The sequence below is a fragment of the Ovis aries genome, chromosome X (genome assembly GCF_016772045.2).
Source record: "Ovis aries strain OAR_USU_Benz2616 breed Rambouillet chromosome X, ARS-UI_Ramb_v3.0, whole genome shotgun sequence".
NCBI lineage: Eukaryota > Metazoa > Chordata > Mammalia > Artiodactyla > Bovidae > Ovis > Ovis aries.
Window position 1 is genome coordinate 20,518,528 of NC_056080.1, and position 20,571 is coordinate 20,539,098.

General features: G+C 39.5%; 1 protein-coding gene across 1 annotated transcript in view; it reads left to right on the plus strand.

The window, feature by feature from the left end:
- Window positions 1-19,969, plus strand: part of PHEX (phosphate regulating endopeptidase X-linked) — a 207,919-nt gene extending 187,950 nt beyond the window's left edge. Inside the window, exons 18-22 of the mRNA XM_004021961.6 lie at window positions 1,035-1,165; window positions 8,329-8,394; window positions 9,427-9,531; window positions 13,982-14,058; window positions 16,699-19,969. Coding sequence (XP_004022010.1) covers window positions 1,035-1,165; window positions 8,329-8,394; window positions 9,427-9,531; window positions 13,982-14,058; window positions 16,699-16,801 — 482 coding nt within the window. The 3' untranslated portion in view covers window positions 16,802-19,969. The remainder of the gene's footprint in view (window positions 1-1,034; window positions 1,166-8,328; window positions 8,395-9,426; window positions 9,532-13,981; window positions 14,059-16,698) is intronic.
- The last annotated feature ends 602 nt before the right edge of the window (window positions 19,970-20,571 follow it).

Sequence of the window (20,571 nt, forward strand, 5' to 3'; positions counted from 1 at the left end):
ATCTTCTGGCAGCCTTTTGGACAGAATCTAAAGATGGCATTTCATTCTGTAACCAATACTTAGGAGAGTGCATTGCACAGTAACTATTTAATGATCTCTTGGTTAGCAGGTCAAGGACAGTGACTTGGAGCTCTCCAGGGGTGGGGGGATTGGGGTGGTAGTGGCATGCAGCCTTGCTGAAGAGCTCTGGGTCATTTTCCTCAACACCTTTGCTTTGGGGACTTTCTTCTAAGCTCAGTGAGAAGTTCTCTGTGTAATTAAATTTAAACCAATAACAACCTTGAGTATAGGAGATATTCCAGATACACCCAGAGTTGTTGTTGTTGTTGTTGTTTTTGAGGGCTGCAGGGAAAATGAACAATGAACCTGTAGCAAAAAAGCATGTATAACTCATCTTTATTTCCATTGTATTTTGGAGATTTCCATTCTTGTTCCAAGTTTTCTTTTTAGAGCAACCTTCCTTGTCAGAGCAGGACAGATGGGCCTTCCGTCTACACTGATGGCTGTGGAATGATTCATAAGAGAGGTTTTATATGTCTCTTGGCTGCTGGCAACTTGGAGGAAACACGATCCTTTTAGCGCTGAGTCAGGGGCTGTGGTCTCAGGGTGTGAGTGACTCACCGAGGCTGTTCCTATGGATCATTTGGAATTTCACAAGCAGTGGTGCTTTGACTCCTTCCATGGGCTTTCTGAAGGCAGCCATTTCGTTTCATAATTTAGAGAATATTTGGGGTCAGCGCAGGTAGAAACAATCTGAGATTGGTCAAGAATGGTACATGCCATAAGTTGATAAACCTTAAAGTATCCTGGTTGCTTAGAAGTACAGAACTTCCTCAGACCTTTTTCTCTTCTCCTCACTTTTTACAATTAATTAACCTGTGACACTGGAGACAAAGCAGGAAGTGCTTCCAGGAGTGGTCCCTGATACTGGGACTGTGTTTTCAAGGCTTGCTGAAGTGAAGGAAAGGGAAGATGAAGAAATTTATTTGTTTCCATAAATAATGCGAATATATTTTAACTTTCCTTTTGGCCAGGTCGAAAATATGATAAAAATGGAAACCTGGATCCTTGGTGGTCTATGGATTCAGAAGAAAAGTTTAAGGAAAAAACAAAGTGCATGATTAACCAGTATAGCAACTATTATTGGAAGAAAGCTGGCTTAAATGTGAGTACAACTGCAGTGAAGGGGACATGTTGTGAGTCATTTTTCCTCATGTAGACGCTAGCTTGCTTTCGACCACTGATACTCAAAATATATTTCCCAGGTCAACAGTGTCAGACTCCCTGGGGAACTTGTCAGGAATACAAATTCTTTAGTCTTAATTCAGACCTACTGACTCAGAATCTTGGAGTTGGGGAGTGGGGGTGTAGGGGTAGGTGGGAGGGTGGGGCCTGGTAGTCAAGCGTTTTGTCTTTTCATAAGCCCTCTGGTGATTCTGATAGAAGTTACAGTTTGAGAATTATAGGCCTAAACATTAGTCTGTTCTCCTAGATTCAGGTTAGTACGGAAAACTGTGCAGCAAAGATAAATAATAAAATTCTCAAAAATCTAAACTCTGTATCATTAGAAAGATTTCTTTCCAAACTACTGCTTAGCTTTAGTTCATTGAAAAAAAAAATCACCAGTTTAAAGAGGGCATGGCCACCCACTGCAGTATTCTTGCCTGGAGAATTCCATGGACAGAAGAGCCTGGTGGGCTACAGTCCATGGGCTTGCAAAGAGTTGGACACGACTGAGCACACATGCCACAATTTTGTTTTAATTTTTAAATTTGTCTATTTTTTTATTGAAGGATAATTGCCTTACAGAATTTTGCTGTTTTCTGTGAAACCTCAGCATGAATCAGCCATAGCTATACATATATCCCCTCCCTTTGGAACCTCCCTCCCATCTCCCTCCCCATCCCACCCCTCTAGGTTGATACAGAGCCCCTGTTTGAGTTTCCTGAGCCATACAGCAAACTCTCATTGACATGCCACAATTTGAGTTAATGACTCTGAATTGGTTAAGAGCTCTTAGATAAAGAAGTTTGAGAAAAAAAAAAACTTTAAAAATATTGATTTTCTCTTATATATACTTATATGCATTCTTATAAAGACACAAATTTGATTTTATACATGCTTTTTCTGCGTGAAATATTGTTCCTTTCCTTTTTTGTCTTCACCTCTACTGCCTTTCCCTTTCCCTCTCATTGCTTTTATCTTCCCCACCTATAATCCATCTCAATAGCCTGATACACGTTTCCCCAGGCTCACATAGAGATAAACGCACACACACATACACATATGTGTACACCACACAGCTGCCTTTACTTCATTGTTTTCAGTGGCTGCCTAAAAGTCCATGGTGTGAATGTACTCTTAACACAGCGGTATCCAGCCTTTTTGGCATGAGGGACTAGTATCAAGGTAGACAGTTTTTCTTTGGATGGGGTGGGGGATGTGGTTTTGGGGTGATTCATGTCCTTTGTTTCTATTGTTACATCAGCTTCACCTCAGATCATCAGGCATTAGATCCCAGAGGTTGGGGACCCCTAGTCTAACACAACTGACTAATGTCTTGTTGAGGGGTTACACTGCGTCTCCAATTATTTCTCCATAATAAATACTGTGGCACTAAATACTCTTATTACGTATATATTCTTTTTTTTCCTATAGGATAGTTTCCTACTGTTCCTAAGAAGTTATACTATTTCACATTTGTACCAGTGATGTGTGGAGAAACATTTATGTATTATTTCCTTGTCAATTTATGATAACTTTAAAAATATTATAGATGTTAAAATTTTATGTCATTTATATTATAGTATTTCCCCCTCAATATATTTCTCATCCATTGTACTTTGTATATGGTATTTTTCGACAAACAAAATTTAAATATTTCCATAGAGTCAAAAGATACCTCTTTTTTATATATTTCCATTCTATATCATATATGAAATCTCCTAGCTTTACTGGGATGGAGAAGGCAATGGCACCCCACTCCAGTGCTCTTGCCTGGAGAATCCCATGGATGGAGGAGCCTGGTGGGCTGCAGTCCATGGGGTCACTAAGAGTCGGACATGACTGAGCGACTTCACTTTCACTTTTCACTTTCCTGCATTGGAGAAGGAAATGGCAACCCTCTCCAGTTTCTTGCCTGGGGAATCCCAGGGACCGGGGGAGCCTGGTGGGCTGCTGACTGTTGGGCCGGACAGAGTCGGACACGACTGAAGCAACTTAGCAGTAGCAGCAGCAGCTTTACTGGGAAGGATTTTTTTTTAAATTGTTTTGTCATTTTGCATTTAAATATTCATGCATGTGAAACTTATTTTGCTATGGAGTTTAATATGAAAGTTCACTTTTATCTTCTTCCTAAAGGATAAATTGATCCAGTATCACTGACTAAAATATGTTTTTTCTTACTGAATTGAATATTCGTGAAATATTAGAATCTCATATATACTGAGATAAATTTCTGGTTTATATATTCTAGTCTGCTGATCTACTTGTTTATTTCTGTACCAGTGCATTTTTACTGTGGCTGTATGGATTTTTCTGGTATCTGCCAATACAAGCTCTCCCTCACTGTTCTTTTATATGGTTGGCCATTCTCAGGCAAATATACCTCTGTATAAATTCCAGGATCCTTTTACCCACTCTTTACCCACTCCCCAAGAAAATCCCATTATGATTCTAAGTTGTGTGTGTGCATGCTAAGTTGCTTCAGTTGTGTGTCTGACTCTTGGTGACCCCATGGACTGTGGCCCGCCAGTCTCCTCTGTCCATTGGATTCTCCAGACAAAAATACTGGAGTGGGTTGCCATGTCCTCCTCCCAGGGGATCTTCCTGACCCAAGGATCAAACCCACGTTTCTTGTATCTCCTCCATTGGCATATGTCTTCTTTACTACTAGCACCACCTGGGAAGCCCAAGATTCTAAGTTAAATCACATTAAATGCATGTAATTGGCATTTCTGTCATAGTCCTGTTGTTCAAGTATGTGGTATATCTTTCCATCTGTTTGGTTTTTGTTTCAGGCTTTCAAATACGATTTTTACAGTTTTCTCTGTATAGTTTATCTCCTATACATTGTTTATTACTTCTTTTCCCTTTTCTTATTTTGCTGGTTTGATCAGGTTAGCTTCCATTCCCTTCCACCACTATTAGTTTTTTTTTTTCTTGTAGTTTTCCAGTTGCATTTTCTGTCCCTGCTTTCATAATTATAAGACACAGATTTCTCTCACTATATTTGACAGTGAGACCAATAATGAAGAATTGTTGGTAGGTTATGGGTCTGCATGAAGATCCTCTAAAACACTGTGAAAACTTTGGGCTCCTAATTTGTCTAGTCAAGGGCACAGCACCTAAGAAGAGCAGGAGACCCCACAAAACCAGGATAGATGGATGTATGTACACGGGGTTTCCCTAGAGTCTCTTGGTACATCAGTTAAGCATGTCCACTACCCAATAACTTCCTGGGGCTGGGAGAGCACCTGAAACCTCACTATGCCTCAAGTCTAGTCTGCTGAGCTATATTTCACCACTCCAGAAGAATTCAGGTAAAAAATCCATGCACTTTTACAGGGAATGTTTCTAAACACTGAGTTGGTTCTGTTGGTTCTTGATCTATGTACAGCACAAGGGAGAGCACTCCTTATCTGGAACATGAAAGCAGCGTCTGTGTCCTTGAGTCTATATCTCTAGCTCCTCCATCAGTGCCCTGGAAAGCCATTTCTCTGCCCATGTATTTTTAAAATGTCCACAACAATGTCATGGGAAGACCTAAAACAGATACTTTTGTGTTTCTGTTTTCAATTCAGGGGTTATCACATGGTGAAAATCCATCTAGAAAACTAGCAAAGTATTCTTGAAATTAAAAAAAAAGAAAGAAAAGCATAGGGGAAGGATTCTAGAGTCAGACACAGGTCCATATTTTGGTTTAACCAATCGCAGAGTGTAAGTTTTTTTGAACTTAGGCAAGTTATTTAACATTCCAGTGTCTCAGAGACTTTATCTGTGAAATGGGTAACTATTTTTTAACTCTTTATTAGCTTGTCATAAGAATTAAATAACTGAGGTAACGTAAAGCACCAGCCCAATGCCTGCTATGCAATAAGTACTCAATGAATTACGCTTAATATTCCTAATACTTTGTGACATACTCGTAGGTACACCATCCCAGGGGAGAACAAACAATAGTGGCTAAAAAAAACAATAGAAGAGCAATTTTCTTGGAGGAAGGGAATACATATTTCCTGGTGATAATTATATACAGGCATGGAGATTAGACTTTACACTTGGAATGAATTTCATCCTCATAATGGTTTGAGAGGTGTTCATATTACTAGGTTATTTTACATATGAGGAAACTGAGGCTCAAAGAGATTAAAACCCATGGTAGAATCTACATTAGAGCTTACATTGGTATGACTCCAAAACCCCTACTCTTCCCATATCATTCTCTTATTTTACATCATTTGAAACCTGGGTGATGAGTTGGGCGGGGACTGTTGTACAACATCCATTTTGGCCAAAGTGTCAGATACCGAAACTGAATTCTGACAAATGTGTACCTTTGCAACAAGGACGCTAGAAAGGGCATGCCTATCTCAGCATAAATCCATTCACCCATCAGAAAACGGCTTCGCTCTCATTCCCTGAGGAGAAGCGATGGCTTCCTTTGTGGATATAAAGGGCCATGCTGTATTTTTCTAGCTTCATCTGTGGAGCCCAGTCCTCTGTGCCTGAGTTATTCTTTGCTGTGGACTGGGGGGAGCTCCAGTGGAGCATCAGAGAAACAGGCTCTCAGCAGCCTATGAGTTCTGAGAGGCACCCTTGAGGCCGAATGGTTTACTGAGGTGGTCAAGAGCGGGAGGAGCCTGAAGGGTAAAACTACTCCTCAGACCTCTAAAAGAAAAGCTTAGAGGAACAAGGAAGGAGATTCAATTTGAGCACGAGTGGTTAGAAACAGAAGCAGTAGAGTCAAAAGGAGTTAAGACTTGAGAAGGTAACATAAAGTGAAGTGAAAGTGAAGTTGCTCAGTTGTGTCCAACTCTTTGCGACCCCGTGGACTGTAGCCTACCAGGCTCCTCCATCCATGGGATTTTCCAGGCAAGAATGCTGGAGTGGATTGCCATTTCCTTCTCCAGGGGATCTTCCCGACTCAGGAATCGAACCTGGGTCTCCTGCATTGCAGGCAGATGTTACTGTCTGAGCAAAGGCTCTGGGCAGAGATTACTTGAGTTCGAATCCCTGTGAAATGTGAATTCACTGCATCCCTCTTAGGTCAGGTCCATTAGAACAGAGCCTGAGAAGGGGTTTCTTAGATAAAGGAGTCAGCCATTCAGGAGAAACCTGTAAGGTGACAAGGAAAACATGCTGGTTTCAGAATTTTAGCCTCAGTCTCATCCCTTAGAGGATTCTGGAGCATGAGTTGCATTGTAGAAATTGTTCAGCCTGGGATGAGGGGCTGGACTGTTCTCACTGCACACTGAAAGGTAACTGGTATCATCTCCCAGCAAGCTCCAGGGGACTGGATTCCTCTAAGCTAAGCTTAATCTTCCTCAGCCTGTAGCAGTTGCTGGGATGGGTTCACAGTCCTGGTGGGACAGGGGATCTGGTGCAACACCAGGTGACACCTGTGACGCACACTCTCAGCCTTAGATTCCTCATTGGTTAAATAAAGGGTGGTGATAACAGCACTTGCCTCATAGGACTGTAGTAAAAGAAAGACGGTAGGCAAAGCAGGAGTGCTAACTTTGGGGGACTGAAGCTAGGAGGATCCTGGGTGCTTATAGAGATGAGTGTTTTCTGAAGATTTGTTCTTATTCATGGGTATTTCCTGATACCCAGGTGACTGGACTATCTTAAAAATAAGGAGTTGGTAAGATCTGTAGCTTGAAAATTCGGAACTATGTGTATTAGTCTCCTGTTGCTGCTATAACAAATCACGACAAACTTAGTGACTTGAAGCAGCACAAATGTATTATTTTGCAGTTCTGTATTTCTGACTCAGGTCTCAGTGAACTCAAGTCAAGGTGTCCACAGGGCTGCTTTAGGAGAGAATCTTTTGCCTTGTCTTTTCTAGCTTTTAGAGGCTGCCCACATTCTTTGGCTCCTGCTCCCTTTCTTCTTCAAAGCCAGCAATGATTGGTCAGGTCTTGTCACATGGCATCACCCTGACACACTCCCTCTCCTAACTTCCTTTTCCTCCATTTGTATAGATGCTTGTAGTTAATTACACTGGACTCTCCTGGATAATGTAGGCTAATGTCTCCATCTCAAGATCCTTAATGTAATCATATTTTAAATGTGCCTTTTGCTGCAGAAAGTCATCTTTTCACAGGTTCTAGGGATTCGAACATAGACCTCTTTATTATTATAGGGCATTATTTTGTCTCTGATACGGGGATTGGCAAACTCTCTTTGTCAAAGGCCGGACAGTAAATAACTTTGGTTTTGTGAGTTGCAAGGTCTGTTGCAACTACTCAACTCTGCCACTGTAGGAAGCAAACAGCCACAGCGTGCCTGTGTTCCCATAGAAATTGAGCTATAGACACTGAAATTTGAACTTTGTATAATTTTCACATGCCACGAGACATTATCCTTCTTTCTGTTTTCTTCCAAACCATTGAAAAATGTAAAACCCAGGCTGGCCCTGCAGCCTGTACAAAAACAAGCAGGAGGTTGGAGTTTGGCTTGTGGCTGTCTTGGTTTAGAATACTTTTTGTTCTAGCCTATTTAAGGGTTTAAGAAATAATCTTCAAGTGTTTGGAAGAATTTCTTCCTTGTGCTTGGCTGGTTGTCATACATGTTGCAAACCTTGACCTTGTGGTCTGCACTTCTATTGGATTTTTGTTCCCCATGAGAACTATCCTCTTCTTAATTTTTCATGAAAATTGCTGAAGGTAAAATGGTAGTGGTTTGTGTTAAAACCTTATTCCTGTATGGATAGTAGATTTTTGGAAACAGAAGCTCACTAAAAAGAATACTCAAATTATGTGAGTTAATCAGAGAAAATAATCTGTATGTTGACATTTCTATTTTGTCTCCATTAAACCAGAGTCACTCAGAATATGTTAACATTTTGTTGGAGCTGGCTAAATTGGTGAGAATAGAGAGATGGGTGAGAAAGAAATGTGTAGCATAATAAAATAGAAATTATATTCAGGAGCACCTTGCTGGGGTTCGTTTGCCATCTCATAATATGTTATGACTACCTCTGATGTATTGAATGCAATTTTCTCCTTAAAATACGGTACTGTTTTCTTGCTATCATATTTATGCCTCTTGCTGAATGATGGTTGGCTGTGAAACACTCTTATTTTTTCTTTTTCTTTCTGTTAGGTGAAGGGGAAGAGGACACTGGGAGAAAATATTGCCGATAATGGAGGGCTGCGACAAGCTTTTAGGGTATGCACTGCAATGTTTGCTGTGATTTTACAAATTAAGCTATAAAAAACCATTTGGGTGCACCTCAGTTTACACTACAGGCATTTTCTTGAGGAGTTAGATTTCTATAAATTCTGTGAATTTCCGTAAATTGAATTATATTTCCCCACTGACTGTTATATTCTGTTATATGAGTAGAGCTGCATTTCTTTCCTTTTCCTTTTTGGAGAATAAAGTCACCCTAACAGTAATATTTGTTATTAAGAATCATGTAGTTAAAAGATACTTTTCAGAGGATACTTTTAGTGTAGTCCTAAAACATGCCACAGAAATTTTCTTGGGGCTAGGTTCGTAGTTTCTTTGAGTATACTCTATGCAACCCTCCTTACAATTTTCTCTTAAAATACTAAGCTTCTAAATTACAGTCAGAGGCTAGTGTTTCACATATAGTGGGCCAGGTAGAAGTCCATAATAATGTTTTCCTTATCCCCTGCTCCGTGGTTAAGCAAAACACATAAGGATGATGTAGAAAGGTATTCATAAAGCTGTATATATTCAGTGGCAAGAGCAAGCTGTTATTCTGAGGTTATATTCTTCCTCTAATTATAATTAAAATATACTTCAGTTTATAAAATGATGGTGATTGAAGATTATAGTTTTCTCTCTTACCTGGCAAAATAAATAAATTTGCTGATAGATTGGCCCCAAGATTTATTTCCATAGGGCTTGCCATTGTGTTAGATTTATTTGTTCCCTGGTAGGAATAGAAAGAATAGCTGTTTTGCGGGGGGAGGAAAGGATGTTACTTAACATGTGCCCACTTTGGCCCAGCTGCTTTGGTATCTGTTGAGCGAATGGTCTTTTTGCAGATGAACCCATCTCACTGTTAAGCAACACACCATTGACTTGCATTTCCAGATGTTGGTTTTCTTAAAGGAAAGCTTGACAGGATACATTTTGCACGTGGGGGAGGATATAGTTAATATCTGTACTGGAGGAGGAAAGAGGAAAGCCATTATTGCAGAGGGTCACCTCCTCTACTTCTCTCCCCAGGCTTACAGAAAATGGATAAACGACAAGAGGCAGGGAGTTGAGGAGCCTCTCCTACCAGGCATTGAATTCACCAACAACCAGCTTTTCTTCATGAGTTATGCTCATGTGAGTAAGACTGAGGAAGGGGCCTCAGAGATAAAATGTGGGACTTTGGCTTGCTTCCTGGGTCAAAGGTCTGGAACAAAAGTTTAATGATATAACTTTTGATTTTAGCTGAAATTATATCTTGCTGCTTATTGTCTGGATAAATTTCATGTTCTTCCTGTTCTATGGGATATAATTAATTAACGGATTGAATCGAGGCTTATTGGTGTTTTTATCAAGTGAGTTACCAGCCCTGTGGTGACTCACTTGATATTTCTTTAGTATATCCTGACTTCTTAATGTATTTGATACTATTTGTAACCATTTCTAGTGACTCGTTCTCTAGAGTCTTTCTTGGCTCTGTCGTTTCCTGCATTTCTCCTCCTTCACCTCATTTGCTGACTTGATCCCACCACTCTCAACCTGCGGGTCCCTCAAGTCTATGTTCCCAACTGCCAAATGAACACGTGGAGTACTAGAGCTGCAAACAACAGCAGCAAAGGTGAGAGTCATATCACCCTTTTGCGAGTTTAATGGGCTCTCTGAGCAGAAACTGAAAGAAGATGTGCCCTAAATAAGGCACAATTCTGAGTTCGAGTATCTGGCCAATGATGCAAGTGCCAGTTGTTGTTTGTTATTGCCCTAGTTTATGTCACAAATATGTAGGCCTCATTTTCAAACAAGTCTGGGTTGGGTTGATGAAGTTCCTGATGCATGGCCTCACAGTAGGCAAATCTGTATCTGTAATGCTCAAAACTAGACAGAGGTTTTCCTCAATACAATCTTTTGTTCTTAAGTCTTTTCATTCACTCCTCAGTAAGCTCATTAATTGGAGAAGGCAGTGGCACCCCACTCCAGTACTCTTGCCTGGAAAATCCCATGGACGCCAGGAGCCTGGTGGGCTGCAGTCCATGGGGTCACTAAGAGTCAGACAGGACTGAGCAACTTCACTTTCACTTTTCACTTTCCTGCATTGGAGAAGGAAATGGCAACCCACTCCAGTGTTCTTGCCTGGAGAATCCCAAGGATAGAGGAGCCTGGTGAGCTGCCATCTATGGGGTCGCACAGAGTCAGACATGACTGAAGTGACTTAGCAGCAAGCTCATTAATTTCCATGTCTTCTTCAGTTGACTCCAGTTAAAGGATTCTCATCTGTCTGGGTTTTGTTATCTCTTAAAGCTGACATGACACTTAAATAAATGATCATTTATCAACCTGACATCAGCAAAAGTGTAATCAACAACAAAGTGACTCTCCTTTCTAGTTTTCCGACTTCTATCAACATACCCTCACCGTCAGCCTTTGGATCTTCCTGGTTAGAGAACCTGGACTCTTAGGTCTTATTTGATTGATCTATCTTCATTTATGGAGAAGGAAATGGCAACCCACTCCAGTATTCTTGCCTGGAGAATCCCATGGATGGAGGAGCTTGGTGGGCTACAGTCCACGGGTCGCAAAGAGTTGGACACAACTGAGCGACTTCAGGATCAGGATCCTCATTTATATGGCACGTGTCTCAAAAGCTGATGTTTCATCCCATTCACTGTTCTTCAGATTCAGCCTCTCTTTCTCCCCATTACCTTGTCTCGTCATCTGTAGACTAAGCCTCCATCTCTTCTACTTTGAATTATCCCAACAGCCTTATGGCATGTTTTCCTGATTTGGCTTCTTTCCACCACTGTCTGTCTTACATGCCACTGAAATACCATTTTTATTTCATAGCTGACCTGCTGAAAGAACTGCAGTGGCTCCCAGGTGCCTACCACATTGAGATCAAATGTCTTTCAGAGTTCTCCTCAGTCTTATACAACTCTACCCAACCAGCTCTAAATCCCCATAGCTCCACCAGACTCACCCTTAGCTCGGCAGGTGTCCTCACTTCCACTCTACAATGTCATGCTCATCATTGTCTCTGGTTTTGCTTTAGATTTGCCTTCTGCAAAGTGACCCTCTTTGTACTTCTCCCCCTCAGATTATTCAATTCCATCCTTACCATTTAGGATCCATGTCAAGTTTTACCTCTTCCACATCTTCCACAAACTTCCCTATGGATTCCAGTTCTCATTAAAAAAAAAAACATCTCCAACTCCTTTGCACTTATCTTCTTCACTATGCAGTTACCTTGTTATCAAAATGTTGAAGATTTTTATCTTCATAGCTTGTGCATCTTCATCTAGCCTGTGTATCTTCATACACTTCTTATTTATCTCCATAGCATCCAACAAAGAAGCTGGGTATATTGAAGACACTTGACGTTTTTAGACGAATTGCTTGAAAAAGATGAGGTTAACACAGTTCAATTAAGGAGACTTTCTTTGGGGTTAGTACTGGGTCAGATATCCAAAATAAGCATGCAAATATAGATAGAACTTTCTGGAGCAGGGATTGGCAAACTAGGACCCATGGGCCATATGTTGCCTGCTGTCTGTTTTGTATTGGAAAACAGCCATGGTTTTTACATATTGTCTATGGCTGTTTTTGTGCTACAGTTTTAAGCTGTAAAGCCTAAAATATTTATTATCTGTCCCTTTACAGAAAATGTTTGCTGTCCCATGCTCTAGAGGACAAAGTACAAGGTCCATCAGTTCTTGTTTAGGTTCTTACTTACTTACTTAAGTTCCATCTTAGTAGATGAAGTAAACTAACTGATATTAACATTGCAGTCAGTTTTGAAATGTCTCCAAATAAAATTCCAAACTATAGATGACTTACTTTAAAGAGATTAAGAAGAAAAATGGCAAGTGATTTTATATTACTAATGAGAAATTTCTCTTAGAGCTTTTCCCTACTGGCAGAATGAGATTTTCAACCTTTTGTGCACTGAAATAAGTCTGCTCATAAGGAGGAAAATTATTTTGTCTCCTGAGAAGGTACTAGGAAAACGGTAAGAACAAAAATGTGTTTTTAGAAATCTCTTAAATGATATATGAAGCAAAGACAGTACTATATAATAATGCAAGAAGAAATAACATTAGAAAAAGTGAGGTGGAATTGATTGTGAGAAACAACTTCACCTTAGCTAGCTTCTGAGGAAGTTAAGTACTCCCATTACAGAAACATCTTTAGAGTCAAATTCAGAACCACTTTGGATAAACCACAGATGGTTTATCTTCTCCAAAAGCAGTAGCATCACCTTTGCTGCTGCCTCTATCCCCATAGTTTCTGTCAGTTTTTCCTTAGATGTTCTTATCCTCCTTCTTTCTTCTCATTGCTTCTCATTCAGTGGACATTCATGGAGATCATTCCTGGGGCCCATAAATAATCTTCGAACTAGTCTCTCATTTCTTCCTACTCCTGTGCCCCTGCCAGGTAAATCTTTTGAAAATATATTTTTAATTCCCTTCATGCTCATTAACAATATTTAAGTATTGTAAAACAGGATTAGCAATACGTTAACCTAAATATGGTAGCCTCTTGCTCAGTACTTGCTCAGGCCAGAAATCTGGCCCCATCCTCGCCCTTCCCTGGTCTCCCATTGCTGCCCACTATGCACCACTCAGTCCAGCCAAGCTGAATGTCTTGTTTTCTTTCCTCTCAAATATGTCTTTGTTTCCATTTTTTCCTCCACTTGGAATTCCCCCCATCATATTCATGTGTCCTGGTTCTATTCATACTTCAAGCTATATCATATTTCAAGATACACTTCAAATCAGGATTAAGTAGGTTATGGTACATGAATAAGCAGTGCAAGGAAAAGTTTTCTTCTTGTTCATGTTCCATGTGTAACATGGGTCAGCAGTGGGCCTCTGCTCATAGTTACTACTCAGGACCTGGGTTTTGGAGTCTTTATCTTGCAGGTGCTTCCATGGTTACTACAGGAATAGGGAAGGAGTAGGGAGGAAATGTGCACTGGCCTTTAATGTAGCATCCTAAATTGTTTTTAATACTCTTAAAAGTTCTGCCAGATTTTTAAAGCTTCCCCAAGGAAGTGACATATGTCACTTCTGCTCACATTTCATTGGTGAGAGCAAGTGACCATATAGCCATGACTAACTTCAAAGGGGATGGGACAGTGTCCTCCTATCCAAGGACTGAACTAGGATGAAGCAAACAAGGCACCCAGGGTGCAAAATCCTTCCCGCTTATGACCATACTCAGTAATGGATGAGTGATTCATTTTACTGATTCAAATGAATATGGTTAAATTTGATAACGGCTATTCCAAACATTATGTTAATTGAATGAATACATTGGTTGATTCCTGGACACACATGTTATTCTCTTCATTTAAAGCATTTGTCTGGAAACCTGTCTTAATTTACTCAAATAGTGAAAGTATTCACAGTGATAAAACCTACTCTGAGGATTGGAATAATAGATGTTAGTACTGATGAAGGTTTATCTGATCTACTAAAACAGCTTGTCATCCATCGAGTCCCAAATTACTCTTCGTGTGATTTGAAGCAGTTAAGGCAGTAGACAATGTGTGATTGAAATGAAAGCATAATCATTGGGATGTTTTTTCTTCTAGGTGAGGTGCAATTCCTACAGACCAGAAGCTGCTCGAGAACAAATCCAAGTTGGTGCTCACAGCCCCCCTCAGTTTAGGTAAATAGGCATATGGGTGACACGACTTTTTAACTGTGCATCTCCACCTCCTCTCTTCCCCAGCCATCCCAGGGCTCTACGAATAGGTGATCTGAAAAACAGCCTGCATTGTGAACAGTGATAGCGCCATTTCACAGACAAAAAAAAAAAAAAAAAAAAAAATCTGGCCAAGCAGAAACTAAGCGCCTTTTCTTTAATTAGTAGGAAGCTGGTTTAGCCAGTATTCTCTCACCTAAATTTTTGTAGTAGGCTTTTGTACACATCTCTAGTATCAAGAGATCTATGAGACTATACAAGACTCCAAAGGTAATTTAGAATCCAAATCATAGCTTTAGTAGTAATTCCCACTTATTATCTTCCAGTTTTTGAAAAACAGCAATCCATGGGTGCCATGAGTACACCATGGCTGCTCCATAAACTGGCATGTTTGATTTATCCAGCCACCTACTTTTAAAAAATATTGACCAAAAAAGTCTTTTTTTAGATACAAATGAGCTCTTATGTACTATGCCTTAAAACACCTAGAGCTCTGGTTTAATTTGTGTTGTGGAATATCCTATTTAATGCCTCTTGTTCTTTCATGCAGCCAGCCAACAGACATGAATGAGTGCCCGCTTACAGAATAGCGCTGAACACAAAGGAGGATATATGGTGGCATTTAGCTGTTGTAATTCATATCTAGAGGCAAAAGCACTACGTTTTAGCTTTTAGTTTGAGTCTTATTTTGAAACAGTTGCTTATATATGACGGGAAATGAATTACCATCTTAATTGTCAGAACATATAAAATATTAAGTAAAAATAAAATTAAGATTACTATTACCTACCCCATATTAGGTTTCTAGCATAGTTTGAGGGAAATTTTCTGTCCTAAGGAACAGAGTTATAATAGTAAATCCAAGAAACACAGTAATTTGTATTTATTTGTTCTTTGCTCAGAACATATTATTTCTTGGTATCTTTATATGTAATGTTTAAATGAATCCATTAGCATATTGTAGGAAAGTCATCTAAAAGTTCGATATGTTGAAATGTTATTCCCAAAACCTTGCCTTAGAAATTCTTAAGAAATTGACTCTAAATTACCCCATAGCATAAAAATCTAATCAATATGTTAGAAATTCTCCCCCACTGAAATAAACTGTCAAGAATGCTGACAGTCTCTAATAGGCTAAACTGTGCTTCCACTGACAAATGATGCAGATGAAATCACACAGTAGATTAATTACTCAACAGATAAGTTCTTAGAAACTAAGTTCCTCTCACTAACTTGTTGCCTATAATGTTGGATTTTAACTGATAATTTTCAGAGTGCACTTACCTGTCAGCTAAATTTGATCCTTCACACTTGCCCAGGGTGAATCATACCGTGTGTGAAATCTGCATTCCTCCCTGTGTGTGTGTGTGTGTGTGTGTGTGTGTGTGTGTGTGTGCGCATGTGCACTCAGTTCCTCAGTTGTGTCTAACTCTTTCATCCCAGCTGACACACAAGAGGTTATGGGGGTTTCGAATTACAAGCCGATATATTCATTCAAATGCCCACAGGGAACAAAATCACTAGGGAAGAAAGTGATTGACCAAGAATGCTATCTCTAGTCAGCCTTTTGAACATGCAGTTGAGTAAGAAATAGATGAGGGGGGTGGGTTTTTTTTGCTAGCTTGTTAGTGATATCTGCACTAACTGTAGATTTTGAGTGTAGCAGAATTCACACAATGGAAATACCACTTTCAAAAGGCAGTTCCAATCAAAGTGCTGAGTAGGAATCTGTAGTCTCTACTGCAGTCAAGCAGGGAACTTGCAAGAACACCAGATTTTGGAGCTAACTCCAGTAAAGCATTACTCATCAGTAGCAACTAGACACCGTTCATTAGTTTACTGTTGCATGAACCAAATTCTAGGTAAATATGAGCCTGCAAGCATAATAGGAATTTACAGAAAGTGTTTCTGTGGATTGAATGAGTTCTTTAAAGATAATTTAGAGATAGCAACAACATGAATGAATCTTACAGACGTAATACTGAGTGAAAGGAATCAGAGAGAAAAGAGTGCGTACAGTGTGATCCACTGATGTGAAGTTAAAAAACCGGTAGAATTGATCTGTGGCCACAGAGGTCAGCCTAGTAGTTATGCTTGGAGGTACTACTGTTAGGGCATACGCAGGAGCCTTCTAGGTGCTGAAAATATCCCATGTCTTGATCTGAGTGGTAATAACATGGATGTATACATGTGAACTCAATGAACTTTACATTTTAAATGTGTATATGCTACGTCAGTTATATGTTCCATAAAAAGTTAAATTAAAAAATAGTTAGAAAAGCTAAGTATTGGTAAATTTTAGTTTGTAGGAATTTGTAAATTTATAGCAATGTACCACCATATATACAATTTATTAGAATTGTAAACCCTACAGTTTATAGGAATGTAAAGATATTTGGAAGACTAATAGCATTTGTCTGGTTCTAGTCTCAGCTCTGTTAATTTTCTTGGAAATCTACTTAACCATTTTGGACTTCAGTTATCTCCTTGTAAATAGACTAAATGAATGGACTATTTTATCAAGCCATAGGTTGCTAGAGTTTTATTCAGAACCTGTTGATTTGTAAGAGTTAAATGACATGGACTATGACATATCTTTTTCAGGGTCAATGGTGCAGTTAGCAACTTTGAAGAATTCCAGAAAGCTTTTAATTGTCCATCCAATTCTACAATGAACAGAGGCGCAGAATCCTGCCGACTCTGGTAGCAGGACTGTTGGTTCCTGCCATCCTGAGAGAGCTGCGTGGTGCTCATCACCTACTGCTTTAGGCCTATGTTCCCCTGAAGATGTTTATTGTAACGCATCTTTGGTATTTGAGTATTGCTTAGATCTAAACATTATTCAAAGTTGTAAGACTTAAAAAAATGGAATACAAAAAATCGAATCACGTATGTTTCTTTAGAAAGCCAATTAAGTCTCCAGGCTGCTTTTGTTAAAATGTTGTTTGCTGAATTGTTGCTGTTGTCCAGTTTAGTGTATAAGTTGCAGCTAAGCGGTAGGTACCAGTTTAATCTACAGCTTTGCAGGGGCCCTATAGGTAGAATATATCCCGAAAAAAAATCAGCCTATTACACTAGCAACCCTCAGTGGTGTGGACATGTGCGAGGCTACCTGGGAGGTCTTCCTGTACTGTCTGATTTCCTGTACCATCCCGTCATAGCATTGATTAACTCTAAGGTGGTTAAGTCAGAAATAGGTTGAATCCTTACTTGACAGTATTTGATGAAGTTCTGGCCTTCAGCTTTGGAGTCTCTTGGGATGAAAACACGCCTCATAGCCTGTATCTGATGTAGCCCACTGCCCTGTTCAAGTCATAATGAACAAAGCTGGCAGAAAAGACTGCTTGGTGAAGGCTTGAGTTTATCAAATAGTAAGACAAGGCTGTATCTGTAAGCCCCAGAAGAAGTCAAAACTCCTAGTCATGCAACCGCAGGCACAGTAGGAAACAAAATCTCCAAAATTTGATCTATTCTGTTCAAACCTTGGCAATTACATCGTCTGCTAGATGCTTCTCTTCAGTCTAATTTCTGGTTGTCTTGTTATCCTCATATATGTGCATTCTCCTATTTCTGAAATGAGTAGGCATAAAAAAAAATGATTTTCTAATTCCCTATTAGGAACGTATGGCTTTCCTTCCCCTTGAGTGCAAAGGGACAAACCCCACATTGAGGCTCAGTTACCTCTTTTAAAAATCCTTTTTGAAAAATTTCTTGATTAAAGACATGTTAGAATCTATTGACTGAATTTAAACTTCCCTGCATAGCCCAAAGAAACATAATGTTTACTCTTCAAGACTTCTTCTAAAGAGTTTATAAGAAAGAGCATTACTATGTTTTCGATCCTCAGAACTCTGTCCTTTCAAGGAAACTATTCCATGTCTTATTAGAGAGTGTGTCTGCAGGATAAAATTGCAACAGCCTTAAAGTGCTTACCTGGCAGTTTTGCTTTTTAAAATAGCCATCCCCCCTTCCCATTATTCCTTGTATGTGTGGTTCTAGGTTAAGCTGGTCAATAGGAAAATCTCAAAAGCATAATGACAAATTCAGGCTAACCATAGGAAGCCATTTTACATCCCTGGGATTTGTCATTAAACAATGTGTGTGTGTGTGTGTGTGTGTGTGTGTGTGTGTGTGCGCGCGCACACACACACTATGTCCTTTTGTAACTATGGGAATGTAGGGGAGAAAAATGCAGGGGCACCATCATGAGGAAAACAATTTCAGTGCATTAGTCAGTGGAGAGTGATTTTCCCCTTGACTTCCTCCTCTCTGAATCGATAAACTCCTGAAGGGCAGCTACCTTTTCCGCCTTAACCATGACTTGATATCACCTTAGTTTGCATTTTCAAAAAAGCAGTTAAGGGTGCTGGAAACCTCCATGTCTTTTCTCTAGAGGAATCATTCTGATTTAGTTTAGACTTAGAAGATTCTCCTTGTTTCATTCCTATATCTGGACATTTAAAATCAGCTGAAGTTTTTAAGGCTTACATAAACAGCATATTAAACACATTCCTGCCGGTCAGAGAAAGTGTTTGATAAAAGTGTAGAATTATGGCTTTGGAAATGGGACTTGTTCAGTCACTTAATGGTTTAGGAAAACTGGTTGGTGAACAGTTGAGGCCTGCACAGTTTCTAAGTGATATGGCTACTTGTCTTGACTAACTTTACTTGATGTAACTCAATTATACTGCAAGCTGTCGATAGGATGGCTGTTGTTAAAATAGACCTAAAGTAGCTCAAATCACCACGACTTGCTGGAACAATTTTCTAGATTGAACTTCCAAATTCATGTTCCTGTTCAGATTTTCAGAGTACGTTCTTATTGTCCCTTCTCTTCAATACAGACTAATAGAAAAGAGTCAGACACCGATTAAGTGGTGTAAGGAAGAAGGTAAAATGCGACTGGAAATCAGGGGAGGGGAAAGGAGGAGCTGGCCTAGGGATGTGACTCTGAAGAGAATCCAGGATTTTGGCAGTTCTTGCTAAGCACATCCACTGGAGGAGAGCCATAAAATTTTATGAAAATAATTATGCTAAATTAAAAGGAAATTAAGTATTGGATCTCAGACTATGACTGCCATAGCACACTTCTCTGATTCATATACCAGGTATTCTGCCAGTGAACTATTGCCTGGGAAATGGAAGGCGTTAGGTTTTTGTGAAATTCTCCTGGTTTAGACAAGGTTCTTACGTGTATAAAATGGTCTTGTTTGGCTTATCATCATTGCCCAAAGTTTGTTGAGCTTTTTACCAACCACACAGCACTGGCCTCCTATTTCCATTTTTTTCCTTTTATGAGATGGAGTTGGAAGTGACTACTGCAAGCTCAGGATTCATAAATTATCCTTAAGTTTATTCAGTGCCTTTCCTCAATGGAGCTTAAAGCACAGCACATAAATTTTATCTTATTTAGCCCTAGAGCATCACTAAGAAGCAACTAGGAACTGTAGCTTGCCACATAGGTTATGCTTGTACCAGATCAGTGGAGAGGTTTAAGATTGCTTCTTAAGTACCCCAGTCAGGAGAGTTAAAGCCTTTGTTCTTTGGGCTGCTTGCCTTTGCATTAACCTTCATCCCTTAGGTCACCCCATTTCTGAATACATTTGTTCCAGCAGTATTTCTATAATTACTTAGCATTTGATAGACTTCTTCCTTGATATTTTTAACAGTATGTCTCAGTTACATATTAAATTATGGAAGAATATATGATTATTTCAAGCAACGACATTCTCATTGCCAGTGGCAGTGCCCCACTGGTTCAAAGAAAGGTGTTCTTGGATTATGCATTTCATATCTAAATGGTCTTTGTATTGTCTTCCCTTACTTGTGAAACAATGTGAACGATAGTTTTAAGGACAATAAAAAGTTGAAGATATTCTGTTTCCTTTCTTTTTAAAAATGATATTAAAATTGATTCCATCCACTAGCATACTCAGTTCTATTTTAGACAATATTTGCCTAAAAGTACACAAAGCACTGTAGTGGACTAGATTTCTTGGTTTAGGAAAGTGAGATTTGAATGCAATAACTTTCTCTGTAGACAATGAGAGATCTGAGAGTTGGTCATTATATTTTCTTCCAGGATATAAATGGATATGGTTTATTGCTTATGCAGTTATATTCCTAATGAGGAAAAGAGAGGCTTCTGAGGAGATTATAAACCATGGTATGGCTGGTCTTGCAAAAGTGACAAGGAACATTACGGTTACTGTCAAACCAAACAATCTCTATTTTGCTGTCACCTTTCTTTAACCATCAAGTCAGATTATGGTCACTCATTCAGTACATAGTAACTGACCACCATTTGATTTAAGTCACTGAACTAGCTGTATTTAAGCAGATCACGTGCAGTTTCAGCTTCAGTGAACAGTCTGGTCTAACATGGTAAACAGACACATAAATTGCTACAGTCACCCTGTATGATGGCAAGTGTGATGAAATTCTAAGGACATTGGGTTGTGGTTTGGTGCACAGAGA